Source organism: Tachysurus vachellii, chromosome 20, assembly GCF_030014155.1.
Source record: "Tachysurus vachellii isolate PV-2020 chromosome 20, HZAU_Pvac_v1, whole genome shotgun sequence".
In the NCBI taxonomy this organism is placed as follows: Eukaryota; Metazoa; Chordata; class Actinopteri; order Siluriformes; family Bagridae; genus Tachysurus; species Tachysurus vachellii.
In genome coordinates, this window is record NC_083479.1 from 10905329 (window position 1) to 10931534 (window position 26206).

The 26206-nt window shown below is 35.8% G+C and overlaps 1 protein-coding gene and 1 long non-coding RNA gene across 2 annotated transcripts in view; one reads left to right on the forward strand and one right to left on the reverse strand.

The window, feature by feature from the left end:
• The window catches only part of opcml (opioid binding protein/cell adhesion molecule-like), a 129679-nt gene that overhangs the window by 33645 nt on the left and 69828 nt on the right, over nt 1–26206 (forward strand). Inside the window, exon 2 of the mRNA XM_060896334.1 lies at nt 25799–26034. Coding sequence (XP_060752317.1) covers nt 25799–26034 — 236 coding nt within the window. The remainder of the gene's footprint in view (nt 1–25798; nt 26035–26206) is intronic.
• LOC132863391 (uncharacterized) lies at nt 6067–6830 on the reverse strand. Its single transcript, XR_009650116.1, has 2 exons — nt 6634–6830; nt 6067–6237 (listed from the first exon to the last, which is right to left on the reverse strand). It is a non-coding gene; the product is annotated as an uncharacterized LOC132863391 (long non-coding RNA).

Sequence of the window (26206 nt, forward strand, 5' to 3'; positions counted from 1 at the left end):
CTGTTTCTAATTGCCAAGCTAGCTAGCAATTGGGCAGAAAGCACAGAAAAGCCACTCTCTCTGCTCGCAACTTACTACTGTACTTACATTTAAAGCTCAACTGACTCTCTAATTGAGCACATGACAATCTACCAGAAACAACACAGTGAGCATGTGGCACTGAGAGAGAGAGAGAGAGAGAGAGAGAGAGAGAGAGAGAGAGAGAGAGTGTGTTTAGGAATAAAAGAACAAAAAACTCTCTGTTTGGAAATTACATGGCTGTCACTATAGAAATTGTTGGTTGTAGATTTTTAGCTTTTGACACTGTAACCCTTTCAGTCAGGGATTTTAAGGGACAGAAATCCTGCAAATTGCAAACAGGAAATGATTGTATGCCACGTTATATATGCCATGAATAATTTCAAGGTGGAGAAAAAAGGCAATTCACACCCTCCAGTGTCACCCAAATGAGGATGGGTTTTCTTTGAGTTTTATTCCTCTCCAAGTTTCTTCCTCTTACCATCTAAGGGAGTTTTAGTTTTCTTCCTCTTACCATCTAAGGGAGTTTTTCCTTGGCACTGTCACCTCAGGCTTGCTCATTAGGGTCTAATAGAAATAAACGTAAGTCTAATATTAATCTTAAAATTTTTGTTCTGTATTTCTTATATACTGTAAAGCTGCTTTGAGTCAATGTGCAATGTTAAAAGCGCTATACAATTAAATAAAATGGAATGGAATTAAATATACAGCAATGGCACAGCAGAAAGCCAGAGAATGCCAGGTTCAGACATTCATTTCCTCAAAGGTGAAAACAATTTTCCTTTCACTGAGCCTCGGCAAGTCTGGAACCTTGATTAATTGGCATGCACGTAAAAGGAAAATGTAACAGTCTTAAGGTATTTCATAAAACTGACCTTGGGGTACACTGGGAGATCAAGTTGTCTTTGTTCTTACAGAGGAGTAATTAGGAACGCTTCTGAAAGCAAAAGGGGAGGTGATTTTATCAGGTACTCCCAGTGGCATTAACAACAAAGCCTAAAGTAATGCAAAGTCATGGAGTGTAACTAATATAAAATCTTGCATACAGTACTAGGGGAGACTTGTAATGAGGGTTTCTGTGATGGATTTTACTGACACAGAACTAGGCGTGGGTGATAAAACATAGCACCGTCCCTCCGTCCCCTCTAGCTTTTGCTGATTGCGAATTTTTGTTAGGAGTGGGTAATTCTTCATATGTGATACCTTATGTTTGTCACTGGCTCCAGTTTGATTTAAATGAAAAGTTCCACTTTTCCTTTCTACGTCACATTGTCCATAATGTACTGTGATATATACCGAAAAACGTCATATGTCGTAATGTAACCATGCCAGTACATAACACATCACTTCTTAACATAATTGATAAACAAACCAGGTAAAGAATTTAGTTCAACCTTTTTTTTTCCTTTTCCTTAACTTCTATCACGTTTTGTAGCCTAGATGTTTCATTTCATTTAGAGAATTAATTCAGACATGCTCTATCATTCTCCCTTCCTTTTGGTTTGTGTAGAGAAGCTTTAAATAGGATTTACCCTAGCTATGTACTATTTATTTTATCATGTTTAAACCAGATGAACTTTCACTAGTTATTTGTCATCCTCCCTTTCTTTATTTTCTTTCTTGTTTCTGCCAAATAAGTCAGAAAAAGGGGATTTCTATACTCGAGCATCATATTGTGGAGGCGAACACTAGCAGAACATCTGGGCTGTTATAGATAATCTTTAATGCTGTCTACGTACAATGGTGTGTATTCATACTAATCCTCTAGACCAGCTGAAATTAGAGAAAGTACAGCTATGTAGAATTCATTGCTTTCAGGGGCTGCAAGGAATAAACAAGATAAGCAACTGACATGACTGAATGGCTTTAACAGTTATAGCGGTCAATGTTTAAGCATAATAGATTAGATTATGGCTTTAACTAAGACACATTAATTTACGCTTTAATTAATTGTATATTATGGCACTTCTCATTACCACATTTGCCTAGCACTGTGGACTCGGAAAAGATGAGACATCTGTGTTGAACTTGAAATGGAAAATAAGCCGATAATTTTCTGTCCAATTGTCTATAAACATTATGTTTTATTTTACGTGTCACGTCATTAATTAGACCAGAGAGGGGAAATCTGTGATAGTCTGTGAAAACTCTTGGCTTTCTCACTGAGCTGCCTTTGGGTAGATAATTTACATAAATGCATGCTATAGGTTAAGCAGATGATCTACTACAGAAATCATGATTTTTGGAAAATTGCTGTATTGCAGCCAAGTTCTGTCATACATGATGATTGCGCGCTTCGATCCTCTTTGCTGAGGTAGTATCCGGCTCGCAGTCCACCATTTGACAATCTCTGCACAAGACATCTATAACTGCATCTGCTACTTTGTTGGTTTTTATATCAGTAAAGCTATAAGAAATATTAGCACTGCTTCTCCGGCTCTCTGTCCTTACTCAAACCATTTATGACTATAAGCAATCTTGTGTGAAATGAGTAAGACGGTCATTTTTGATTTATCCTGGTTTTATCCAGCTCATCTATATTTCTCTGCCCACAGCACTTTCAACACATTAGCCTTTGAGGATTTTGTTCTCTCTTTGTTATTTTGCCAACTTATGCATGCACCCAGGGGGTGAGACAGGCCCTGCACAATTGATTGATGACCATACACTTACTGTATATCAGGGTGTACTTTAAACGTTGCTGAATGGGTAGAAACGTCTCATTTCTTCCTGCTAATGATATAGAATGTGACTGAAGTAGCGTGCAGAAAAAGGCTGTACTCTGCCAGTGGCTGTACTCTGTAATTTTGTACTTTACTTCAATCATGCAAATCTTCTGCAAACTTCTGAAAAGATGTAGTATTTATAATCAATTACACTTTTTTTTTTCCTTGGGCAATAATTGCCCACGATCAGAAGTTGGAGGCAGTTTAGAATCAAACATTGTTTACTTACTGTGCTTGAGCTGAATTTTACTTTCTAGCTTTTAGATCAGTTTGTCTGTTGATGCTTTTGTTCATGTGCTGTTGTCATATTTGTTGCTGGAGTCTAATGCATAGCTTGGCTGCTTTGTACAACAGTAATTACAAAAAAGTATAAATAATTCATGTCCGAAAGAAGAGAGATTCAGATGGCATGTATTGTATTGTGGATCAGTTAGAAAGTCATTTTGAAATACAACATTGAGGCTTAGACTTCCTCAAATATATACTAATGTATATACCGTGTACTGTATATAGACAAAGACAATGGACACATGCGCATCAGAGATGGTTAAGAAAGAAAGTGGCCTGTTCTATTGAATCACATTTACTCGTACATAATGTGGATTGAGACACATTATGCGTCAGAGACAGTGTGATGCTTTAGGCAATGTTCCGCTGGGAAACCTTGGGTCCTGTCATTCATGTGGATGTTATTTTGAAATGTACCATCTATTTAAACACTGCTGTAGACCAAGTACACCCCTTCATGGCAACATTATTCCCTAACGGTAGTGGATTCTTTCCGCAGGATAACGCTCCTTCGCACACTGCAAAAATTGTTCAGGAATGATTTGAGGAATACGACAAAGAGTTCAAGGTGCTGACTTGGCCTCCCAATTCTCTAAATCTCAATCTGATCCAGCATCTGTGTGATGTGCTGCACAAACAAGTCCCATTCATGTAGGCCCTGTCTCACAACTTATAGGACTTGAAGGATCTGCTGCTAATGTATTGGTGCCAGATACCACAGCACACTTTCAGACAACTTATGAACTATAAGGATTGACGGGTCAGAGCTGTTTGGGGGCACAAACGGGACCTACACAATATTCACTGTATGATCACTGCATACAACCATTATACAAGACCACTACTGAAAATGCAGTTTACATTCTTTTCTAATTCAATACAGCACTTTTCAATTCACAAATTTTTGACAACAACTTGAGTGAACGCAGACTCTTATAATGTATACATGAAATATATACTGTACATGAATTTCAGAGTCTCTTAGTATTTGCTGCGTTCCCTTTTTTGCTTTAAAGACAAACAAGTTTATTAGAGTTGTTTGTGCAAAACAGCTTATGATCCATTTTAGATCAAATCCATCAAAGTTTTGTCTGAACACATGCTTCAATAGATGAGATTTGGCTTGAGGAAAATTTGTACAAACTCTTCTGTTCAAAGTCAATAACATGGTCAATATCACAAATTTGCTTACATGTAACAAGGGATTTAGAAATAGTACATAAACTTTCTTTGTTTAAAATGTTTTTTTTTTTCTTTTTCAAAAACTCTTTAATTTTTCAAATAAGTCTTACCTGAGACTTTATACACATTGGCTGACGTTACTACATCCAGTGGAGTCGCTTTAGAAAAACACATCAGTTTTCTTGCTTAAAATGGTTACGGGTTAAAATTCAAGGAGTATGGAGTTGTATAGCTTGATATATTTAATGGAATACACTTCAGATGCATTTTAGAGTGTTATGTCTAATCTATAATTATTGCCTTACATAAAAGGAGCACTATTATGGACAAAAGTCTTAAGTGTTTGATAGACCTGGGCCTGGACTGCCATACCAGCAACATGACATGACCATACAAACAGCATGTTACACTATTTTCCTCCAGAATTCTCACTTGAAATTGAACAGTGCAAGTTGTGGATTGAAACCCTGTGCAGGACAAATTTAATTTCTTCTTCAGCTCAACCTATTTAATAGACTTCACTCTTGTAGGACACTTTAACTGAGTCTTGCTGCTAGTAGCTAACCACATGGCTGAACGTCTGTGCAGTTAAAGTTAGTGTGTATCACTGATTCTTGGACGTATAGGTATAATTAGAAACATTCTGCCATTGATTCCTGTGAGTCCAAATTGCTTTTCACTGTTGCTTGTAAGATTCTATTGCACACAAGAGCCTGAGGTAACCGAGTTAATATAGAACAAGAACTTTTAGCCCAGGCGTTTCTTCGTTTTGAAATTTAAAGCATTTTGTGGGCAAGACTCTTTTGTAGACTAGAAATGTTACATTAGATTTGATGGTTCTTCCAGTTTTCTTTGTGGATGATTATGTAACTAGAAGAACACGTCTTTAAATTATTTAATAGTTTTATAGCGTGTCTTTATCTTGGATCTTTAGCATGTTTTTGGAACACTGATCGTGATGGGAGGAAAGAAGGCACAATGCTCCACCATAGGGCATCTTACACAAACACGTTGGCACACTGAATGCTTTTGGAAGGGGGAAGTACATGGATATTGAGACATGGGGTAAACTTATTCAGGATTTGTGATCTCTAATTTCATGTGCTGTACTATACTGTATGTGCAATGTGGGTATACGCATGTTTGCCATCTTAATAATTTAACCCAACTATATATGTTTAGCTATATACATATACATCTACATACACCTCTCAGAAACCACAATAGGCATGGTTGTCCTCCCTGCCCAAGGGAACGGGGAGTTTATATGTTCTATAGCGTATATTTTCTTAAAAATATCACCTATTCTTCACTTCTGCTTTTGGTCAGCCTGTGCCCTGAGACTGTAGTCTAAGATTCTTGTTCTTGTTGATCTGATGTGGTCTTATACTGCACATCCACTACATTTGTCGATTTCATTATTGATCGTTTTAAGATACACTGGTAAAAATTATGTGTTGGATATACTTAAAATATGTATGCACCATTTTTGCATCACATTTTTTGAGTAAACCCAACTTGGAAAAAAATTACTTAAAATTAACAAGAAAACCGTTGTTATATGTACTTACATTTTTGGGTACACTCAACAGTGTTTATTTAAAAATATATATGTAACATGATAGAATCTACTAAGTAATTGCAAGTTAAGTTAACTTAAAATTTAAGCTCATTTATGTTAAAAAAAGACAATTAATTGAGTTGAGCCAATGTAAAATTTTAACTTTTTGTAGATCATTAGCTATTGGTCTGCATACTGCACTGCTGCTTGGATGGGTTAAACACAGAGCACAAATTCCTAGTATGGGTCACCATGTCACCTCACTAAAATAAATTACACATGCAAATCACACAAATTAAAGCATTTCACTTTATTTTTTGAAACAGGCTGCAATGCAATGGTGAAGCCTAAAACCACACATCATGAATGTACAACAAATGTGTCAAATTGACAAATGAAAGTTCACTTCCAACAGGACACTTCCTTCATGCTGCCCCCTTTGCAACACTTTCTTGCTCTGAACTAGAAGGAGAAAATAAAACAGTTTTATATTTAGTATGAATAGGTAAGACATTGCAGCGTCTTACTAACATAGACCTTTTCAGTAAAAGATTGTATATACTAAAATGACAATGCATGGTCATATTCCTCTGAAATAAACAAATTAACCACTAGAACATTCATTCGAAGGAGGCACACTGCTTTTAGCAGTCGAACAATCACGTACACACTCGTTCCTCCTTTCATACAATAACTTACTTGTACAAACTAGACTTTCATAAGTATTCAAGTAACACGTTTCTAATTGTTGAAGCTAAATTCGTAGCAATTCAGAAATTCAATTTAAAAAAATGTCTTTCTTGACCACAAACGCATTAACACAAATAAACAAATGTAAGTTAAAACGACAAATCTTACCTCTTTTCAGCGTCTTCGTCTCTTTGCGTTTCAGAAAATATCTTCACCTAACGCTACAAACAAGTGTTTATTAATGTCAAAACCTCAAAATCAAATATTTTGCTTAGTTTATAGAAAGTTAAGCTTACCTCTTTCCACCGTCTTCACATGTTGCTTCACAAAATGGCTCCAGTTTTTTCCAGATTTGCATATCACGTGGCTCACAGTCATATACTTAAAATATTATGTTATAATTACTTAGTTTTGATGCAATTTTAATACTAGTTGACGTGATTATGACGTAGTTATGTACGTATTGACGTAGTTATGTTTTTTCATTATATTTATGCCTACACTTAGGTTCACCTTGTAACTTATATATTTATGTTACAGACACTATATATGCTAAGCAGAGGTTGGAAAATTAAAATTACTTTGTTATTTGTGTTTATTTATTTTTATAAGTAATGTTTGTTCAGCCAACAAATCGTTTTTTACAGTGTACTTTTCAGCTCACCACATTTGTAAAGAGTTTCTGTAGCTATTACAGACATAAGCTAGTTTGAGTATTGTGAAAGACCCAAACCAGCCCATCTGACACTAACAACTATGCCAGTGTCAAAGTGATTGAGATCAGATGTTTCCCCCATTCTGTTTGATAGAAACATTAACTGAACCTGTATGATTTTATGCATTCTGCTGCTGGCACGTAACTTGTGGATTATGGTAATTAAATAAATGAGCAGGTGTATGGGATATTCCAAATATAATAGTCTCAGAGGCCAAGATAGGGGTCAGTCATCCTTGGAGCCCAGTGGGTTTGCCCTGCAGAATGAGAAAAGGGATGTTTTTTGTTAAAGATATTTCCCATCTTTTCCTGAGCACATCAGAGGACATCATGGGAACCTGGTTCCTCGGCTGCCACGGGGACAGTGGAAAGAAGATGAATATAATAACTAGTTTAATAGTATAATGCTGTAATAGCATGTTATTTAGATAAATCATCACTAGGCTTGATTCGTTGAGTGGATAGCACATGAATATTTGTTGTCAGGCTTTAAATGAAACATTGTGTAAAACCTCAGTCTCGACATATCCATGCCTAATGCACTGAGAATTAAATACAAGTTCGATATTTATGTCTATTACACTATATAACTGTTAGAGGCTTTCATTTATAAAATGTGCTTAAGCTTTTTGTTGCTGTTTAATGATAATATTCTGTATATCTGCTTTAATACAACTTAAATAACCATTGAAATGTGCTGAATATTCATTGACTTCTCTTTGTTTTTACTCCTGTGTTCATCTTTAAATCAACAGCTTCAACTCAAGTTTCCTTCTATTTTTGACTTTGTAATTGGGTCAGTCCTGCTGCGTCTACGTCTTGATAGATCACACGATTTTGGTTTTAAATCTTAAAGCACTCACATTGAGAGCAACAGCATCAGTGAATCAATACCCTATCCAATAACCTGACCCCTCAAAGGTAAACATCTAGACTAATGACTTGCTCTCTAAACACCCAGTGACTCTTGAGTGCTTCTGTAGTAACAGCAGGAAATAATGGTGTTCCATCACTATAATTTCCCTCATAGTTTAGAATAACTTCAAATGGATTCTGACAATTGTTTCTCTGATAAAGTCTTTAGTGGATTTGAACCTTTGATGTGACCCCTGCGATCCATTCACACATTCAGTGAAATGTACCACTTTGTTGTAGCCAGTGAAAACAGGACTGGGGTCTTCCATCAGTCACACTTCCAGACAGTCAGTATTATGGCCAAACCCCTACTGCCTCACAAAATATTTGTGTTGTCTTGTTGATTTGTTATAAAGTTTGCTGGCTGGGCTTCCTGCCGAGGGCTGCATAGCTAGCATGCCGCTTGTTATTTACTTCTTTGCCTTCCACACTATTCTCTGCATAGAAAAAAGCCTACATTTACTCTAGTATGTTTATACATAAAGCATTAGGTCTCAGAGTAGATCATAGCCTGTGACTATATTTATATTTCTGTCCTCTGTGAATATATTAATATAATAGAAATGCTCATTGTTGTCCTCATTTACATATCTTGTTTAATTCTTTACGCTAGTCCTTCACATTGTGCAAAGTTACACTGACGTGTTTCAGCTCAGTGAGTCTTCTTCTGCTGCAGCTGTTTGGTGGATGAGAGCTAGAAATGACAGGATGAAGGAATGAAGATTAATCAGCCCTCATGACAGCCCACATACAGAGGAGAAACACACACACACACACACACAGACACACATTCTCAAAAATGAGTCCATGAGCCCACACTCCCACGGCCTAATACAACATTTATAACACTGTTCACATACTGCATACTGTTCACTTGCTCCACAATTCCTGTGAAAGACAAGTTTTGAGTCTGGGTCATAAGGTATCAATAAAAGAAGTGTGTTGTCCTTTCGGTTGTCTGCAGTGTGCTCTACCTATCTTAAATATGTAAGGAATAAAACATGATGAGGCATGAAAAAAAAAGGATAATAACCAAGAAAGTAACACTGGGTTGGTTTGATGCAATTCTGAGGGCAATACCACACCGACGGTGATTATTTGTCCGTAATAGGAATTACATGGCAGCAGATTCACCTATTATATGTCAGTTATTAATAAATAAGCTATAGTCATTCTGGCAACCAGAGTACCTTTTTTAACTTAATAAGACAAAAATAAAGTTTGACAAAAGCAGAAAGTTGAAGTTATCTGATCTAAAGACTCTCTGGTGGCAGAGAGTATATCGACTTTAGTAATACATACACTTAAGAAGAAGAAGCCTTTATTTTGTCACATGTACAATACAGCACAGTGAAATTCTTTCTTCGCATATCTTTTGGAGGTTGGGGTGAGAGCACAGGGTCAGACACGATACAGCACCTCTGAAGCAGAGAGAGTTAAGGGCCTTGAACAAGGGCCCAACAGCTTGGCTGCTTGGCAGTGCTGGATCTTAAAGTACAGTCAACAACCCTACTTTACTCCTTAAAGTAAGCTTCATCATATCAACGATGATACATTTTTCTTTGCTATAAAACACATTTACTACTGATATTTATAACGTCTTATCTGCTTTGCTGTCACTAATGTCAGACCAATGCGATTACAGTAATCAAAACAACACCTGACCAAACCTGGGTGAAAATACAGTGTCACTGATATAAATATGTCAGATATGATTATCAGTACCATAATATATTAGAAATCTGAGCTCTCAAAAGCTGGTATCTAATGTTATTTCTAACAAAACCTCCTATATCGTATGTATTTTTTCTTTCTTTTTTCCCTCACCCCATTATCTCATCCGCTCCTGTCATGTCCCAGTAAAGAAGGTTCTGCGTCAATCTGTGTCTGTGTTACAGCATTGCAGGTAAATCAACAAATTTTAATTGTATGATTATAAGCTTAAAGTGTGTGTAAGAGATTTTCTAGCAGTTCTATCCTCTTTTATCCCTTTTATCATCGTAGAGATTTCCATTCATTCGTTGGTGATGAAGCACATAATTATTTTTTAGACTAGTTTTTTTTTTTTTAATTTTTACACTTTCTACAGACATTTTACTGTCACAAAATTTGGAAAGAAATGAGCGTAAAATACAATCACTGGCCACTTTAATAGGAACACGTATGACTGCTCAATCATACTGTACATCTATTTGCTCGATTCTGGGTGCGAAGTGACTTCTGCTTTTGATATCCCCCTTCAATTCATCCGTCTTTATTGCTGATGGGGATGTTTTATTGATGTTTTGCTAGACTGAATTAAATAAATGCCATCCTGACTGTAAGACTCTCAACAACCCAGTCTCAAGAAAAAGAAGCAACTTATTTACAGCACTGCCTATATGATAAATAGCGACATTCTGCCACAAGCATCGACGCATGTCACTGTATCAAATTTACTCTCGAATGCTATACATGTCACCTAAGTAATTCAACCAAGCCAACCTCTAACATTATATTATTATGGAATAAAATCAATATTTAATAAAATTTAGACTCCCTTTTAAACATATTGGGTTGTGTCAACTTCATGACTTCATAACAAAAGTTTGTGCCTTAGACATCCTGGGCTCATGAAATAAGCCTGATTTCTCCTCTGATGTTAGATGTGAACATTAACAGAAATGTATGAGCAATGTAACACTGTAAATCAACTTATTTCTTCTCTTTACCGCTAATATTTTAGACAGGTTGTAGGATATTGTACCCAAATTTGCAAGGTTGTAAGTTAAATATAAAGTAATCAATTGTCTTGTCACAGTACGGTGGAGTTTACTCACATTTTTACGGCAGCAGGTAAACGTTTATTTGCAAGTTTAACCATCTTGAAGTGTTTACCAGAGAATGTATTGCACTGCTTTCACATGATTGTCTGATTGGAATTGTCTTTATGTGCTAAAAAGATAAATACAGAGAGCTAAGACAATAGCTACAGTGACAGCGCAGTTGCCAAGTAACTTAATTATTCTGCTCAGAGCAGCAGCTTGAGTGCAATCACCAGCCATGATTCGCTTATTTGCTTTGTTTGCTATCTTGGGTGTGCATGTCAAAATATGCAGCAAGTGAACCAGATTATCCAGCAATGGGATACAGATATTAAACTTCACATCATGGTACCTAATAACTTTTCATTAGGCTTAGTTCACTTGTAACACTAATTAAAATAATGAGATTTATATAGTAACGATGGATACAGTTTGTTTCTTATGCACATGATCTTGTCTTTAAATGAGGAAACCTATAAAATTTCTAGGCACCTCATGATTTGGGGTGTCAATATACAGTAGTAGTATTTTGACTTCAGTACTATGACCAGGTACGGTATTGTGATATCAAAATGATACTTTGATATGTGATTCTTGAAAATTTTGGTCTGTACACTTAAAGGTTTTAGAGGTTGTGTGTAAGTATGTAACGAGTTGTGTATGCATTATGTCATTACACTGGAGAAAATACTGGAAGCTGGTCAGCTGCAGCTGCTAGTCACAGATATTAGCATTTTGTGTTTTTTTGTTTTGTTTTGTCGCATGTTTAATTACATTAGCCATTGACATGACCATGGAATACTTGCAAAACTGAACTCTGGACTGTAAATAAACCTTATGAGTCATTAACTGGAACTGAGCTAATTATAAAATTGAAATAAAAAATATATATTAAAAAAGCTAATAGAAAATGTGCTCTGTGGTGAACAGCAGCAAATGCTGAATTCTTGTACAGTGTGTGCACCGTGACAAACATCACACACACGCTTTCTTAAATTAAATCTCTGTTCATGTAAAGCTAAGACCTTCATGCTTTATCTGTTTGGCAGCATGGATAAGGGAAGCTAAGACGCATCAGCGAAAGATGTTTTGGTGCTGTGCACCGACTATAATGTTTGTTTAGGATACAAAATAAGCTACAAAGAAAGACTTGTTATGAGACATGACACACTTAATTGTCAATCTTATAATTGCAGACATGACTTTTCCCAAGAGACATTTAAATTATCCAACTTGATAGCATCACGATAGTTGGAGTCTATCTGCGAAAAACCGACGCATTCTTCAGCCACTTTCTCAACCGTCTGAATCAAAATACCATGTAGAAGCGATTACAGTGTCAGATAACATTGTGTTACAAAGGTATTGAACTTTCAATATATAGTGGAGCTCTACTCATGGCTACATTCTTCTACTTCTGCTTCAATATAACCACTTTTTTGATCACAAATTCCTTCAGAGCATGATCTCCATCCCAGTATTGTCATAGGTTGGTTTTCCCATTTTATTAATCTGTTTTCAGTTTTGCTTTGGATTTATGTGCCTATTTATACCCTTTTGTGTCTTGGTGAAGTCTTGTTCACTGTCTATATGTTACTAAGCCTTTTCTGTCTTCTGTACTGTGTCTCCCAGATTTGACCTTATTCCTATTCTTCCATTTTGTGATTATGGATTGCCCTTTTGTAATATTGACTACTGGTGCTATGGACTTTGGTTATGTTTTGTGAATTACCCTTAACAAAGAAGGCAAGTTTTTTTCAAAATGCTCTTCACATTAGACATTACAGGAGTCAGGTTATACAGGTCCTTAGGGTGATTTAGATTATTAAAATTAACTTGAATTCAGATCATTCCTACTAGTTCACCAGTTTCTACTGTTGGGTTATTTCTGATTTTGCCATGATTATGTAATGAGGACCAATTAAATGTTTATTTTGCATTCATCTGTACACATATCTCTTTTAATGGGTCACATTTTTTTTGCCCTTACTCTTGTTTTTATGCTTTTTCTTCCTTGCTTTAACCTTTGGATTTATCTATTTTGTCTCAAATGTGTCCTTTGCATGAACACATCAGTATAAATGACCACTATTTACAACTTATATTTAGACTATAGCGTGCCTAAACATACACTGGCTTGTCTGGCTCCTGATTCTTCAGTCATCTGTTGAACTGCAGTGTTTTTTTATCATCCATCAAGGTTTATACCACAAAATAAAAGAACTGAAGAAGGTATGTCAATTACAGTTAAATCATTGCATTAAACGACAAGCACATTAATTTAAGCGTAAAGATAAGCTAAGAATATAGGGAATAGAAAATGCAGACTGATGGAGCACATCAACTCCCATATGATGTAACATAAGTGTAAAAAGACAATTAAAGGATATGATGATACCTTTGTTCAGTTTTTAACTATGACTAATTATTTATTAGAAGCAAAAACTATTAAAAAATGGAAACAAAAAACATTATGCGTAAATATGTTTGCTCTGAGACAATATTGTTTATAATAAATGTATGCATTAGGAATGCTGCCCTTGTATATATATAAAATATAAAATAAATATATTATTATATATTAGATATATTAAAATAAATAAAATGTAGCATAATAGTCAAATGCATTTGAATAACAGTCTTTTGGAGTAATTAAAATTATCCACAAGTGTATCTGACAGCTCTAGTTTATGGTGTTTATTTTTCATTAGAGATATGCCAGTGGAAATGTAGTTCAAAAGAGGATCATTGAAAAAGTCGATTATTTTTCCCACCCCTAATGCTTAGTAAGCATTAGAACATTTTTATCAGCAACAAAGGCTTTTTTCTGGATTTAAGACAATAGTATTACCTTTATATCAAAGAAGTGGTATAACCCTTACTTGTTTTACCTGTTTTACCTGTGTCTGTTTTAAGACCGTTGTTTTGTTCACAATCTCTTTTTGATAGTCACGTCACATGAATAATAGCTATCCAGATGGGTTTCAGCAACCCTTTTATCTGCAGTGGAAATCCCACACTATCTAGCTTTCTCATGTTTGCTAAAGAGTAACGCAATCTTTCCCTAAGTGCACTCCACTGATGTTATTCGACAGTAAGAAATTCTGAAAGACATGCATGCTTTTTTTATTATGCTTGGTCTGAAAGGGTTTGTCAAATAAGTTTGTGCTACACTAAAAAAAAAAAGTATAGAAAAAGTATGACAAATAAGTACAGTAAGACTCCTAGCATGCACCGCCCTTGACCAAGACATCTACTGATTCCTAAAGAAAACTCAGAAGGACTTCCCAGCTGGTAGAGAGTGTGTTTTAATGTGATGCTCACTCTACCTGTTACCAAAAGTATTGCACTTCTTTTGAGAAGCTCAGCCTAGAACCAGCTGTGTTTGCTTTGTGAATGAAGGACAGTGGAGTTTTTTTCTTTCCCTCAGTAAGCTATTAATGCAGTAGCAAGTTAATGAGGTTGTGTTGCAGAGGTGAGAGGCTAATACGCTCTTCCACTTTAAGGCTTTTAGCAGCTGCATGGCTGATAGTTTAAAAAGATGTGACAAGCTCCACACACTGGTGCGTGCAAGGGTTCAAACAGTGTCGTTTAACAGATGCCTTCTTATGGCTTTAAAAAAGTAAAAGAAGGAGGCAAAGCCATCTTTCTTTTTCTAGAAAAAAGCCAACTTTTTCCCTTATGAATCAGATTGATAAGTTTCAAAACTAGATCTAGATTTAACACATTACAAGCAAACACTAATTACCAGAATATGAATATACATAGCATTCAAGCCACAAGGTATCTAAATATATCCATATATGTACATATTTTTACACACAATTTCCATAAAATATGCACAGATTTGCACATCATCCAAAAAGAAAAGTTTTAGAGATTTACATTTCACACCAGCAGCAATAAGTGGACCAAGCACTATGCCAGTCTGTGTGTAATGCAGATGATTTGACTTTTATGTTTTCTACATTTGTTAGAAATGGTTAGATTTGCTCTTTATTCTTTATTACTTTTCTCTAGCATGGACAAATGCTTCTGAATACCAGCAATCGATTTAATCCATTTTGTCAGACACAACCGGAATATAATTTGGTTTATTGTCATTTTTATAATGATTGGACTGCATGTACAAAGAGTAGGACAAAACGTTTTCATTCAAATTCAATATGCCCATTTTTTGGAACTGAACTTAAACTCCTTGTGCCTAAATAAAGAAATCATTATTTTCTGATCAAAATGTTCTGAATATTTTTGCTAATGCTTGAACCTTAATGCTGCCTGTTGGTGGTACTTGTGGTGCCACACATTATGCTGGTCTCAGTCTGGGTCATGCTGCCCAAATTACTTCATGTTGGTCACCTGGTGCATTTCGTAGCTTTTCTTAACTACTGGTTGCCATGGTTTCACCAATACTGGCAGAATCATGAATTAACTATACAAGTCAATTACAGATATATTTTGAATAAAAAAAATCATGCATTTACTGATGAATTATTATAGCAAATATTGGTTATTATAAATAATTATTATAAATAAAATATATAAGTAATTGCTTGCCTTGATTGTTATTAAAGCATCAGCATCACCAATGCTGTTCAATAATGAATTTGTTTAAACAAAATACCTGGACAAATTTCAAAGTCAAAGATTTGGTTTTAAAAGATTTTCCATTTTCAAATAACCAAAGCTAGCTGAAAACTACAAGGTGATTTTTTTTTTTTTTGGATATCACAATACATATCCCCACCAAAACAAACACACACAAAAACCCCAGCACGTAAACCTGTTGTGCTTGCCTGCTGATCTGCAGCCGGCTTGCTACTGGAAATATAATTTCAGGAAGATAGGAGAGCACAGATACTGCCAACCTGGGAGTCAGTGCCAAGTTCTTTTCTCCTGTCATTTAGATCATGCTGTTAGGTAAGATTCAGTCAGGATGGCCTCCGCCCCAAAAAGACTAATGGCTATGTTATTGCAAAACATATGTCAATGCTGCTATATTTTTGTAATGTTGATATTGACTCCAGTCCCTCCTCCCCTCCTTCCTAGCGCTTTACATTAGTTGCTCACACAACACCCTATCTACAAATATAAACTTAGATTTTCTGCATGGTGGTACTTCTAAGTCCTTCAGTTTTCTCTGATTTGACACATACTGTGCAATTGTTTCATTACCACTATAGGTTTCTGTTGACTGCTTTCCGATCCCTTGGTTGGCCTTCAGCAGCTGCTTTGCTTGGGTTGTTCAAGTGTAGCTGTGTTCTCTTGTGCGCTTTCATTGGTTGACCCTGCCCCAAGGCGTGTTTGTCTTCTTTCAGTTTTTACTCAATACTGTAATAGTGATCCTCACCAGAACTTCATACGGAGTCTTTTAAAACAATCCTTATCAAACACACTGGAGACTTTGTAAAGACTTATAGATGTCCTTCAGGCATTTTTCAATACACGGTCAGCAAAGCGCATTTGGAGAACATTTTTAAAGTGGACTTTAATATTTCACTATATTTCCCTTTAAAATGAGTGAGTCATTAGACCAGAGTTACAAAATGTCAGTTAAAAGTATAACTAATGTATAGTTTTATTTTGTAGCCTCTGGCAAGAATGTTTTCATGCTGAAGCACAACCTGAAAATCCTTTGAGTGTTTGTTTGTAGAGATATTGTTGAGTGGATGGATGCATTTAGATGCTTTGACAGACCGTCTCCCCTCTGCGCTATTGACTGACAGGCAGAAAAGATGGCAGTCTCTCATTCCTGTGCAGACCAATCATCCACATGACTAGTTAGCCATCGTGGTGGGCTGCAGCCCTCAGACACATTCTTTGAGGACTGACACAAATAGAATGTTAGAGCATTCAGCTTGAACGCTGTGACAAAAAGTGACAATCACAAGCAGAGCTCCACAAACCTTTTGTTATTTCAAAGCAAAAATATTTTCCAACCATAAAGGGTAAACTTTTTATGTTTTATAACTTTTTCATCTGTTTAATATATATTTTAAGAAATTCATCCTGGGCATAAATAAAAGTGTGCACCTTGTGTTCATGATAGTTCCTGTTTATATTTACCTATCCCAGCCAAACTAGAAAGATATCCAAATAAATATGTGTTCAATTTATTATTTTTATTATTATTATTATTATTATTATTATTATTATTATTATTATTATTATTATTATTATTATTATTGACTTTTTGTTTAAAGCAATTAAAGCAGAAATTAGAAGTGGCAACTTAATTTTGAGCTGACATGATCCATTGCCTCAGATGCAATGGTCTTTAACAATTTGCGAATTAGGTGCCAGATAGGAATACAAGTCTGGCAGGCTTTGTAACAAATGACCAACCCTGTATGTATCATTCATCAGGTTGTCCTTGTTGTTGTGTAAAATAGAGAACTGTGCTGGAATGAAGGCTGTGGTAACATCAAGGATTGTGGATTATGTTAATAATATATCAGTAGAGACAATGTGTTTCGGTATATCTGGAATAAGGTTGTTATCTTTCGAACACTGTTATGGCTGTAAGACCAATCGAGTCATTGAATGACAGTTTTAGTCCACAAATATAAAAAAAGACATCAGTGCCATAATTTACCAGGCTAAGCACTGAAGCAAAGTTTAAAGCAGACCTGTTTTAGTCTTTAACAATGAATACATTACTTTGAACAAGAAATCCATTCACTGCTTTTATCATAAAAACGACCACCTGAAGTTTAAATAAAACAGTACAAGAAGATATATTTAAGAACAATACTTTAATCACAGCTGACAGACCGTGTCCCACTGTTAGCTTTTCACTGCATATATAATTGTCTGTAATAAAATGTGTTCAAAAGTGCCAAATAGATATTAGCTTATATTTTGGTGCAATTGAGAGTGAACATATCATTGGGACAGGAGCTGTATGTAATTAGTCTATATGGTGATTGGATGAGGTCAGATATGGTATGAGCAGAGATAGTGTACGTGATGATTGTGACAGTCAGGAAATCACCTGTCTGCTCTAAACATCAGCAACACTGACAGATAATTCATTAGGCTGCAATTGGATTGTAGTATAACTACTATTTTATAAACTATTCAATTAGAAATAGTCATGTAAAGTCTAGATGTCAACCTCTAGTACCCACAGATGATGTGTATTTTTTATTTATTTTTTTATCCTGCTACCAGTGCATCTCAACCAAGTACTCTGAATCGTTTACGTAGGTCATATTCTTGTATTTTCCAGTTAATGGTGGCTTTCGGAACTGTGGAGCTGTTTACAACTCACAAAAAAAACCCATCAGTTTTATTAAGAAATGACAGATTCATTCATAAATGTGATGACGTCACAATTATGTTGTCTGTTCATACATTTATACATATTATATTGTGATTCACTGAAAGGAGAATAGCTGAGAATAGCTGAAAGAGGAATTGTATGAGACTTACTGAGTGAGTCAGTGAGTAATTAAGTAGCTCAGTAAGTAAAGTAAGTATGCAGTCAGTCAGTCAGTCAGCTAGCCAATAAACAAATAAACAACCAACCCAAACAAAACAAAATCACTGTTAAAATGTCAGTCCAGACAATAAATTTAAAAACACTTGCCATGTGTATCTTGTTGCAGTTCATGTTTTTGTCTCTGCCATGTCTTGTCTTTCTTCCTTATGGGTCATGGTTACCTGTTTTTCAGTTTGCCACTTGCCTCTTTGTAGCTTTAGCTCTTGTGTTTATAGTGCGTTAAGTCCAATGTTATGCTATGCTACATTTGGAATAAGTGGTAGCTAAAATTATGTAATAATGTATGGCAAAATATATAGCCAGTCATTTAAGTGCTTTATTTTACATTATAAGACAAATTAATGAGTATATATTATACAGGACTTAAGTATATTAACTGAATCTAATAAAGGTTATGATGTAGGACCTTGTGACACAATATTACCATTGACATAATGGTAAAGGTGGGATGTTGTCATATGCTGATAAAGTATATATGTTTTTGCAGATATTTTGGGTAAGATATATGACCAATATTTCTGGCAGGTTTTTAGAAAGGTTTAAAATAATATTGACTTTAATTTACATTAATAACTATTTAGTCTTGTTTCTCGGTTTGACTGTAATGGGTTGTGCTTCCTCACCTTTCAGCAATCTGTAACTCACCTGCCAATCGCCCTGTCACTTATACTCCTAAAACTGTCACTACCACTTTAAAATCTTTATTATTATGTCCTCTTTATTTGAATCCTTGACTGCAGATGCAGTTTAGCATAAAATGAATGCTGACATCATAATGATTTGATGTACTTTCTATCAAGACATTTATTTACCTTTTTATCATGAATTTACATTATTCATGCACATTAAATGCATACGCTTCTTTAAATGTGCATTATCCCATATAACTCCTGGAGATATTGCTGATACGGAATATGATACAGAATAAGATGCATCTCTAACAAATAAGCCTTCCTGCTTTTTTTTTGGTTTTTCAAGACTTTTAATATGCAGATTGTGTCTTCCGCAGATAGAAATCCAGGTAAGATTACCGATATACTCATCATATGTATTTAAACATGTAATCATATCAAGAGTGACAGAGTGCAAAAGTGAAAAACTGATCGATGCAAAACCACTCATTTACGTCACTGAAGAGGTTTCTATACTCAGTAAATGTGAGGTAATGAATGAAAAGACAGATGTAGTTTGATATATTGTACAGTTTCAGTTAAATTCTCTGTGTTACTGGATTCAATTGGATTGATCTCTTCATTGGTGTTGGTTGGTAATGGTCATGTGCTCCAGTATAGTATGTTTGAAAAATGCAAATTTACATGAGCTAACACCTAAAGCATCCTATTTTCCCAGCTTAATTTACAATTGAAACTTAATGGATAGAAACCAAACACTTAGGATAAATAACATAAAAGCATTAATTGGAAAGGAGATTATTATGTGAGATCTGTATCTATATTTTACCACACTGTGTCTCTGGTAAGTTTATGTTGCCTTTCTTTGCTGTCTTTCTTCCGCTGTGTTTTCCCTCTCCTGGCCTTGTGCTGCTTTCACGTCTACAGCATTCATGTCCTATTAGAAACAATTCAACTGACCAGGAAAGGGATTCACAAGTAAACGTCTATAAGATGCTTTTTCTTATGTCACAAAAGACACTTGGGCACACATCAGTATAGCTGAATGCCCCATTCAAGTCGTGGCCTAATGGTTAGAGAGTCTGACTCGTGACCCTAAGGTTGTGGGTTTGAGTCTCGGGTCGGCCACGACTGAGGTGCCCTTGAGCAAGGCACCGAAGCCCCAACTGCTCCGCTAGTGCCGCAGCATAAGTGGCTGCCCTCTGCTCCGGGTGTGTGTGCACGGGGTGTGTGTGTTCACTGCTGTGTGTGTGCACGTTGGATGGGTTAAATGCAGAGAACAAATTCTGAGTATGGGTCACCGTACTTAGCTGTATGTCACGTCACTTTCAGTCACTGTCACTTTCACATGATATCCCTTCCACCCATCACACTACTTTCTCCTATAATATACCATATCAGCCACCAGCTAGGGAGTGTGAAAGCTAACGTGCATCCTCTGAGGCATATTCGGTTAAAATCCGTATCCGCCTCAAATACCTGCGTATAGCTAGTGTAAGCATTATTGATAGGAGAGAGAGAGTATTCTGTCCCTCCTACCCAGACAGCACAGTCAATATTACTCTCTTGTATTACCAGCCATGGACGACTCTGGCAGCATTGATTCAACTCGACGATTGCCGGATGAATTGGCGAATGCTTTTTTGTTGCGCCACTCTGGAGCCCCTTCCACAAGGTTTCACTTATGTGTGGAAAAGAGTGTTATATGATGCCATGTCTTAGTTAGCTATATACAATATTACCGAGAATATGGAAAAAAATATATTATAATATTCCATGGAACGTGCACAAGCAAGTATTATTGAAATTAATCTGTTTATACAGTCATACAATGGAAATGGGCTTAGAGACACACTGTTACTACATGTAGCTTATATGTACATTAAATAAATCTCCTTCTATTCTGTAATGCTTGTACTGTACATTCTCCAGCGTTATTACATATAACATAATTACACATCATGTCACTACATAACGTGTAACATAAATGACATCTCATTCTATTACCTCTTCCTCTTATTATTTGTATTCATTTGTATTCTTTTTTACCTTAGTTACTAATACGCACAGTATAATGATGAGTGGCTGGGTTTTCACTTCACCGCAAGTTGTATAAGAAATATTACTCTGTACATAAATCAAAATCTGATTCTCGAATCTTCTTTAAATTGCGCTGGTTAACTGTTAAAATAACTGTTTTAAGCTTTTATAAGCATGGACAATTTTTTTTTGTGGATTTTATTTTATGTTTGTGGTTGTCTTAAAGCCACTGACACTGCTATGCTTGATGAGTTTAGTTTCTTTGAGAACTTCAGTATTGTCTGTGCATAAAGACAGTTTAGAATGTATTGGTAATCCATCTATGTTTTATAGGATGTACTTGAGCAGTGGGGATATTTCTTTATATTAACGACCCTACACCAAGGTGCCTGACAATCCATTAGAGTAGACTGCATGGTAGCCGTGTGACAGTGCCATTAGTCTAGTGAATGAGGCTTGATCTCATCTTGTCAGTGCTCGATAATGGAGACACTGCCTTCAAGGAAACTGCCGTTACTTTTCGATATTGGTGGCTTGGATTGACTTTCTTTTTCCTACTTTTTCCACTTTAAATACTTTTGTAGAAGAGCCTTGTTTGAAAGAACACAAGGATGTTTGCAGACGCTTACTTGATGAAATTCCATCTAATGCATTATGACCTCGAAAACCTTTTCTCGGTCTTAAAAATAAAAATGACAACCCTTCTTCCTGGCAATAGAAGCAATATTAGATTGGTGCTGGTGGGTTAAAGCCTAGCCAGTAGGATAGAAGTGGTGCTAGAATTACAGGCAGCAGGTGGTAGAATTACTTATCATCATGGGACACATTAAGACATGCCTGGATGAACAGCCTTGATTTGATGAAGGAGGCCTCTGCATACTGAATTAATGACCTAATAAATCTGAGGAATGTCCTTTCTAGTTAGCATGATTTAGTATGCTTAGAAGAAAAACAGATGTTAACAAAAAAAAAAAAAAAAAAAAAAAGACCACAGCAGTGAAAAGTTACCTAAAATCGTTAGCACTGTGTGCAGTACAAGTTTTACAGCTTAATAAACATTTAGTATTTAAGGTTATTGCAAAGCCAGAAGTAAAATCTACAGTAGTTTTCTACAGCTATACAATTCTGACACAAAAACTGCAGAGCATGCATGAATATTCTAAACAGCCAAATCTGGTGTTTTTGTATTCCTCTAGGCCTCCAAGTCCTCATTCATTCGTGCAGATTAACACTTTCTAGATGAGCTCATCGCTCTGAAGAATACCCTGAAAAAGCTTCCATTTCACATGATGCATTGTTACCCTGAAAATTCACAGATTTTTTCCAAAGGGCTTTCATGTTTTTTTTTTTTAAGGAGCGGAGGATGATGGTAATAAATGCTCTTAGATAATCTGCTTAATGCTTTTGACCTTGTTGTGGATATGTCCTTGAGAGGGAAAATAAAGCATGCCTAAGGGATATTATAGGCATGAACATGAACGACCTGGCACTGCTTGGATAGAAATCTTTGCGGCATATTGTAAGCGTCATTGCGCTTTGCTACATGAGCTTTGTAAGTGTCACCAGCTACCTGGCCAAGTCACACTGGCCTGCTACCTTGTGAATCCTCTGCTCTTTACTGATAAGCAAGGACAGTGTTGAGCTCTGAGGAGGCTTCTCTCCTATGCACGTGGCAGACACAAGCCTATTTCAGGGTTTCCCTGGGGTGGAGGGGGCGGAGTGGATGAGCTGCACTGCTGAAGTTGCAGCATTATGGAAGCTGATTTCTGGGTCTGTTCTATTGCCTCATGGTGGCATTACATTTGCGTCTCAAAATCTATTAACATCACCTGCGTCCGGATCATTCCTGGATCAAAACAGTGTGCCAGGAAATGTGCTATGGGGTTACAGGATTATTTTCTGTAAATGTTGCACTTTTTTATCAGATTTTGTTAAGCAGTTGCAAATATAATCGATTTTCCAGTGGCCTCCTTCTGTCATTAGGACTACTGAATAGGAGAAAGTGTATCTCTGGTTGTCAGCAAATACTGCTGTTCTTTTCTGCACTTCTGCAGAAGTCTATCCACATGATAGACTTACAAAACATGACATATGTTGTTAATATCACAAACGTATCATTTATCTAGATATGCGTCAATAAAGACCTTATGGTGGATGTATGTTATGCTATTAATAATTTGGTGTGCAGGATCTGTCCTCAGTATGGTTTGTCATTTTTCTTTTGTTTGGTACCTTTATTTGTTCTTTTTTAAAATCACAGCTATAAATTCTGATGTATGTTTTCATGTTTATTTTGTTCTACTTATTTTTGAGTTCTTTTTTTATGAATTTGAAAAACACTGTAAACATGATAATAATTATTATCATTGTTATTATTATTAGGGTTCAAGCGCGAAGCGCTGGAAACCTATTGTTTTTGTTAGGATTTTTATTATTATTATTATCATTGTTATTATTATTAGGGTTCAAGCGTGAAGCGCTGGAAACCTATTGTTTTTGTTAGGATTTTTATTATTATTATTATTATTATTATTATTATTATTATTATTATTAGGGTTCAAGTGCGAAGCGCTGGAAACCTATTGTTTTTGTTAGGATTTTTATTATTATTATTATTATTATTATTATTATTATTATTCCGCCCTAGAAACGGTCGTGCAGCCCAAACCGTAAGGCCTAGAGAGCTCAAACTTGGTCAGATGGTAGTACTGGTCACAGTTACTCAGGGCCAAAATCTCAGCTGAATCGGACAATCTGGGGCGCTTCAGCGCCCCAAAACGCGTTTGTGCCCATAGGTTTTCATACTTCGTTTTGCTTCGCACGAGGATTGTAGACTCACCGATATGACTTTGTTTATTTGTCACTTTGTGTATGTGAAAATCCTTTAAGGCCTTAAAATCCCTAAAGGCCTTAAACGCTTGAACCCGGGAAATGCTGCTTGCAGCTTTAATTATTATTATTATTATTGTTGTTATGATTATTATTATTATTATTATTATTATTAGTAGTAGTAGTAGTAGTAGTAGTAGTAGTAGTAGTAGTAGTATGTTTTCTTGACAATGCAAGATTGTAGTGATGTGCATTGCAGAAATGTGCAGCTCAAATTATGTATATGAATAAAATAACTTCCCAGGCTGTGCAACCCAGTTACTGTATACAGTTAAAATATATAGATATCTCCATATCACAATGACTGACATGTTATACAGTTGCACAACCATGTTCTAATAGTTAAAAATAGATCTTCAATAGCTTTCAAACAACACCAGCCCTGTGCCTCTGCGATCTACGGTGTCCGAGAAAGGGGCTGCCGAATTCGGCCATTTTAGGTGACTTTGCAGCTCTATTTTTGGTTAATATGATGCCTCAGGTGCTGCTACAGAGCTCATTATGCTTCATTAGATCATTTCCCCAGCTCAGAGACTTTGTTTATTCAGTCATATTTTGGGGAGAATTCCTAAATGTATTTATTTATATTTAACATATATGGAACCAGTAGTACATTTTGTTTAGCCAATGTTTGTAGCTTTTTTTTTTTTTTTTTTTAATTTTTATCTATTTATTTACTTACTTACTTTTTTTAATACAGCAAAAAAAGGCTCTTTTTTTGCATTTTTTGTTGTGTCAGGGGAAGAAGGGAATCGTGAAGCCATTATTATGATTTTATATTAATATGATTATATTTTGCATTACATATTTTAAACATCATGTGCTTGAGCTGTGCATCTGGATGGTATAATGTAGGTCTGGTAGCTCATCTGGTCTAGTGTACACTCATGCATTACATCAAACCATAACTACCACAAAATATATATAGTCCCATGATTACCATTTCTGGGAAAAAATCTATGCAGGAACTTTTTTTTACCACAGGATGCAATATAAATTTCTCCTCAAAGGTGCAATAATAGTCCTTAAGGTCCAAATATGTACTTTACTGATATTCTTCTACACTTGTATTCCAGTGAAGTACCTTTTCCCTGAGTCGTACTTGCACCTCAAAAGCTCCTTCTTATAATATAAGCATAAAAAAAGTCTGTCTGATGTCAGTTACTGTATATGAAGCTTTAAATATCTTCCATATTTTCAAATCAATGTAAGGTAGCAAGCCAGTGAGTGTACAGTAGCTTCTTAGGGATCTGTTTCTGCCAGTATAGCAAAACTAAACAGAACATTTGGCTGTATTGTGTCTGGAATGTGAGTTTCTCAATATTAATTTCTTGTTTATAGAACTGTTGTATTAAAGCAATAACAGGCTTGCATACATAAGTTTATACTGAATATAAGCATGGTCGTTATTAGCTTTTGTTTTGGTCGTTTGCTATTGCTTAATTTTACAGTGGATTATATTCTTACAATAAAGCAAGCGCTTTATTTTAGCTAATCAATTCAACATCAAAAATTGTTTAATTGCTTAAATGCTTATTGTGTCCTGTATGTCACTTATGGTTTAGAAATGAATTCTGTCGAGTGAAGGCGGATTGAAATATTTTTCTAGTGCACTTGATCTACTGAAGTCTAGATACTGAAGTCTTAATATACTTATTGATCGTATGATATAAAACGATACCGTCTTTGGTGGATGCTGGAGAAAAAAGAATGAAAAAGAAGAATGAAACAATGGGGAAAATTACAAACAAGGTCATCTGTCCGAGCAAAAGTGATAGCAGGAAAATACATTGCTTAATGACCTAATCTTGTTTTTTTTCTTGTGTTTCAACAGATGCAATGTGGACAGCAAGGTATCGAGGGTAGCCTGGCTGAACCGTACCACTATTCTCTTCACGGGGAGTGAGAAATGGTCTCTGGACCCACGAGTCGTCCTGCTGAATAACACAGCAGTGACAGAGTACAGTATAAAGATCCTGAACGTGAACTTGCACGATGAAGGGCCGTACGTATGCTCCATCCTCACAAACAAGAAACCCGAGTCCACCAAAGTTCATCTTGTTGTCCAAGGTAAACAGCTTTTCTTCTCTCAGGTGGTTTTGGAGATTTGTAAACTGTTGCAGTCATTTATTTATGTATTTATTTATTTATATTTAATCTCTGCACCTGAAAAAAATTATCTTTGACAGTCAGCGTTTTCATCACTCACTGTTTGGGATTAAAGAAATGGTATCAAAACTGG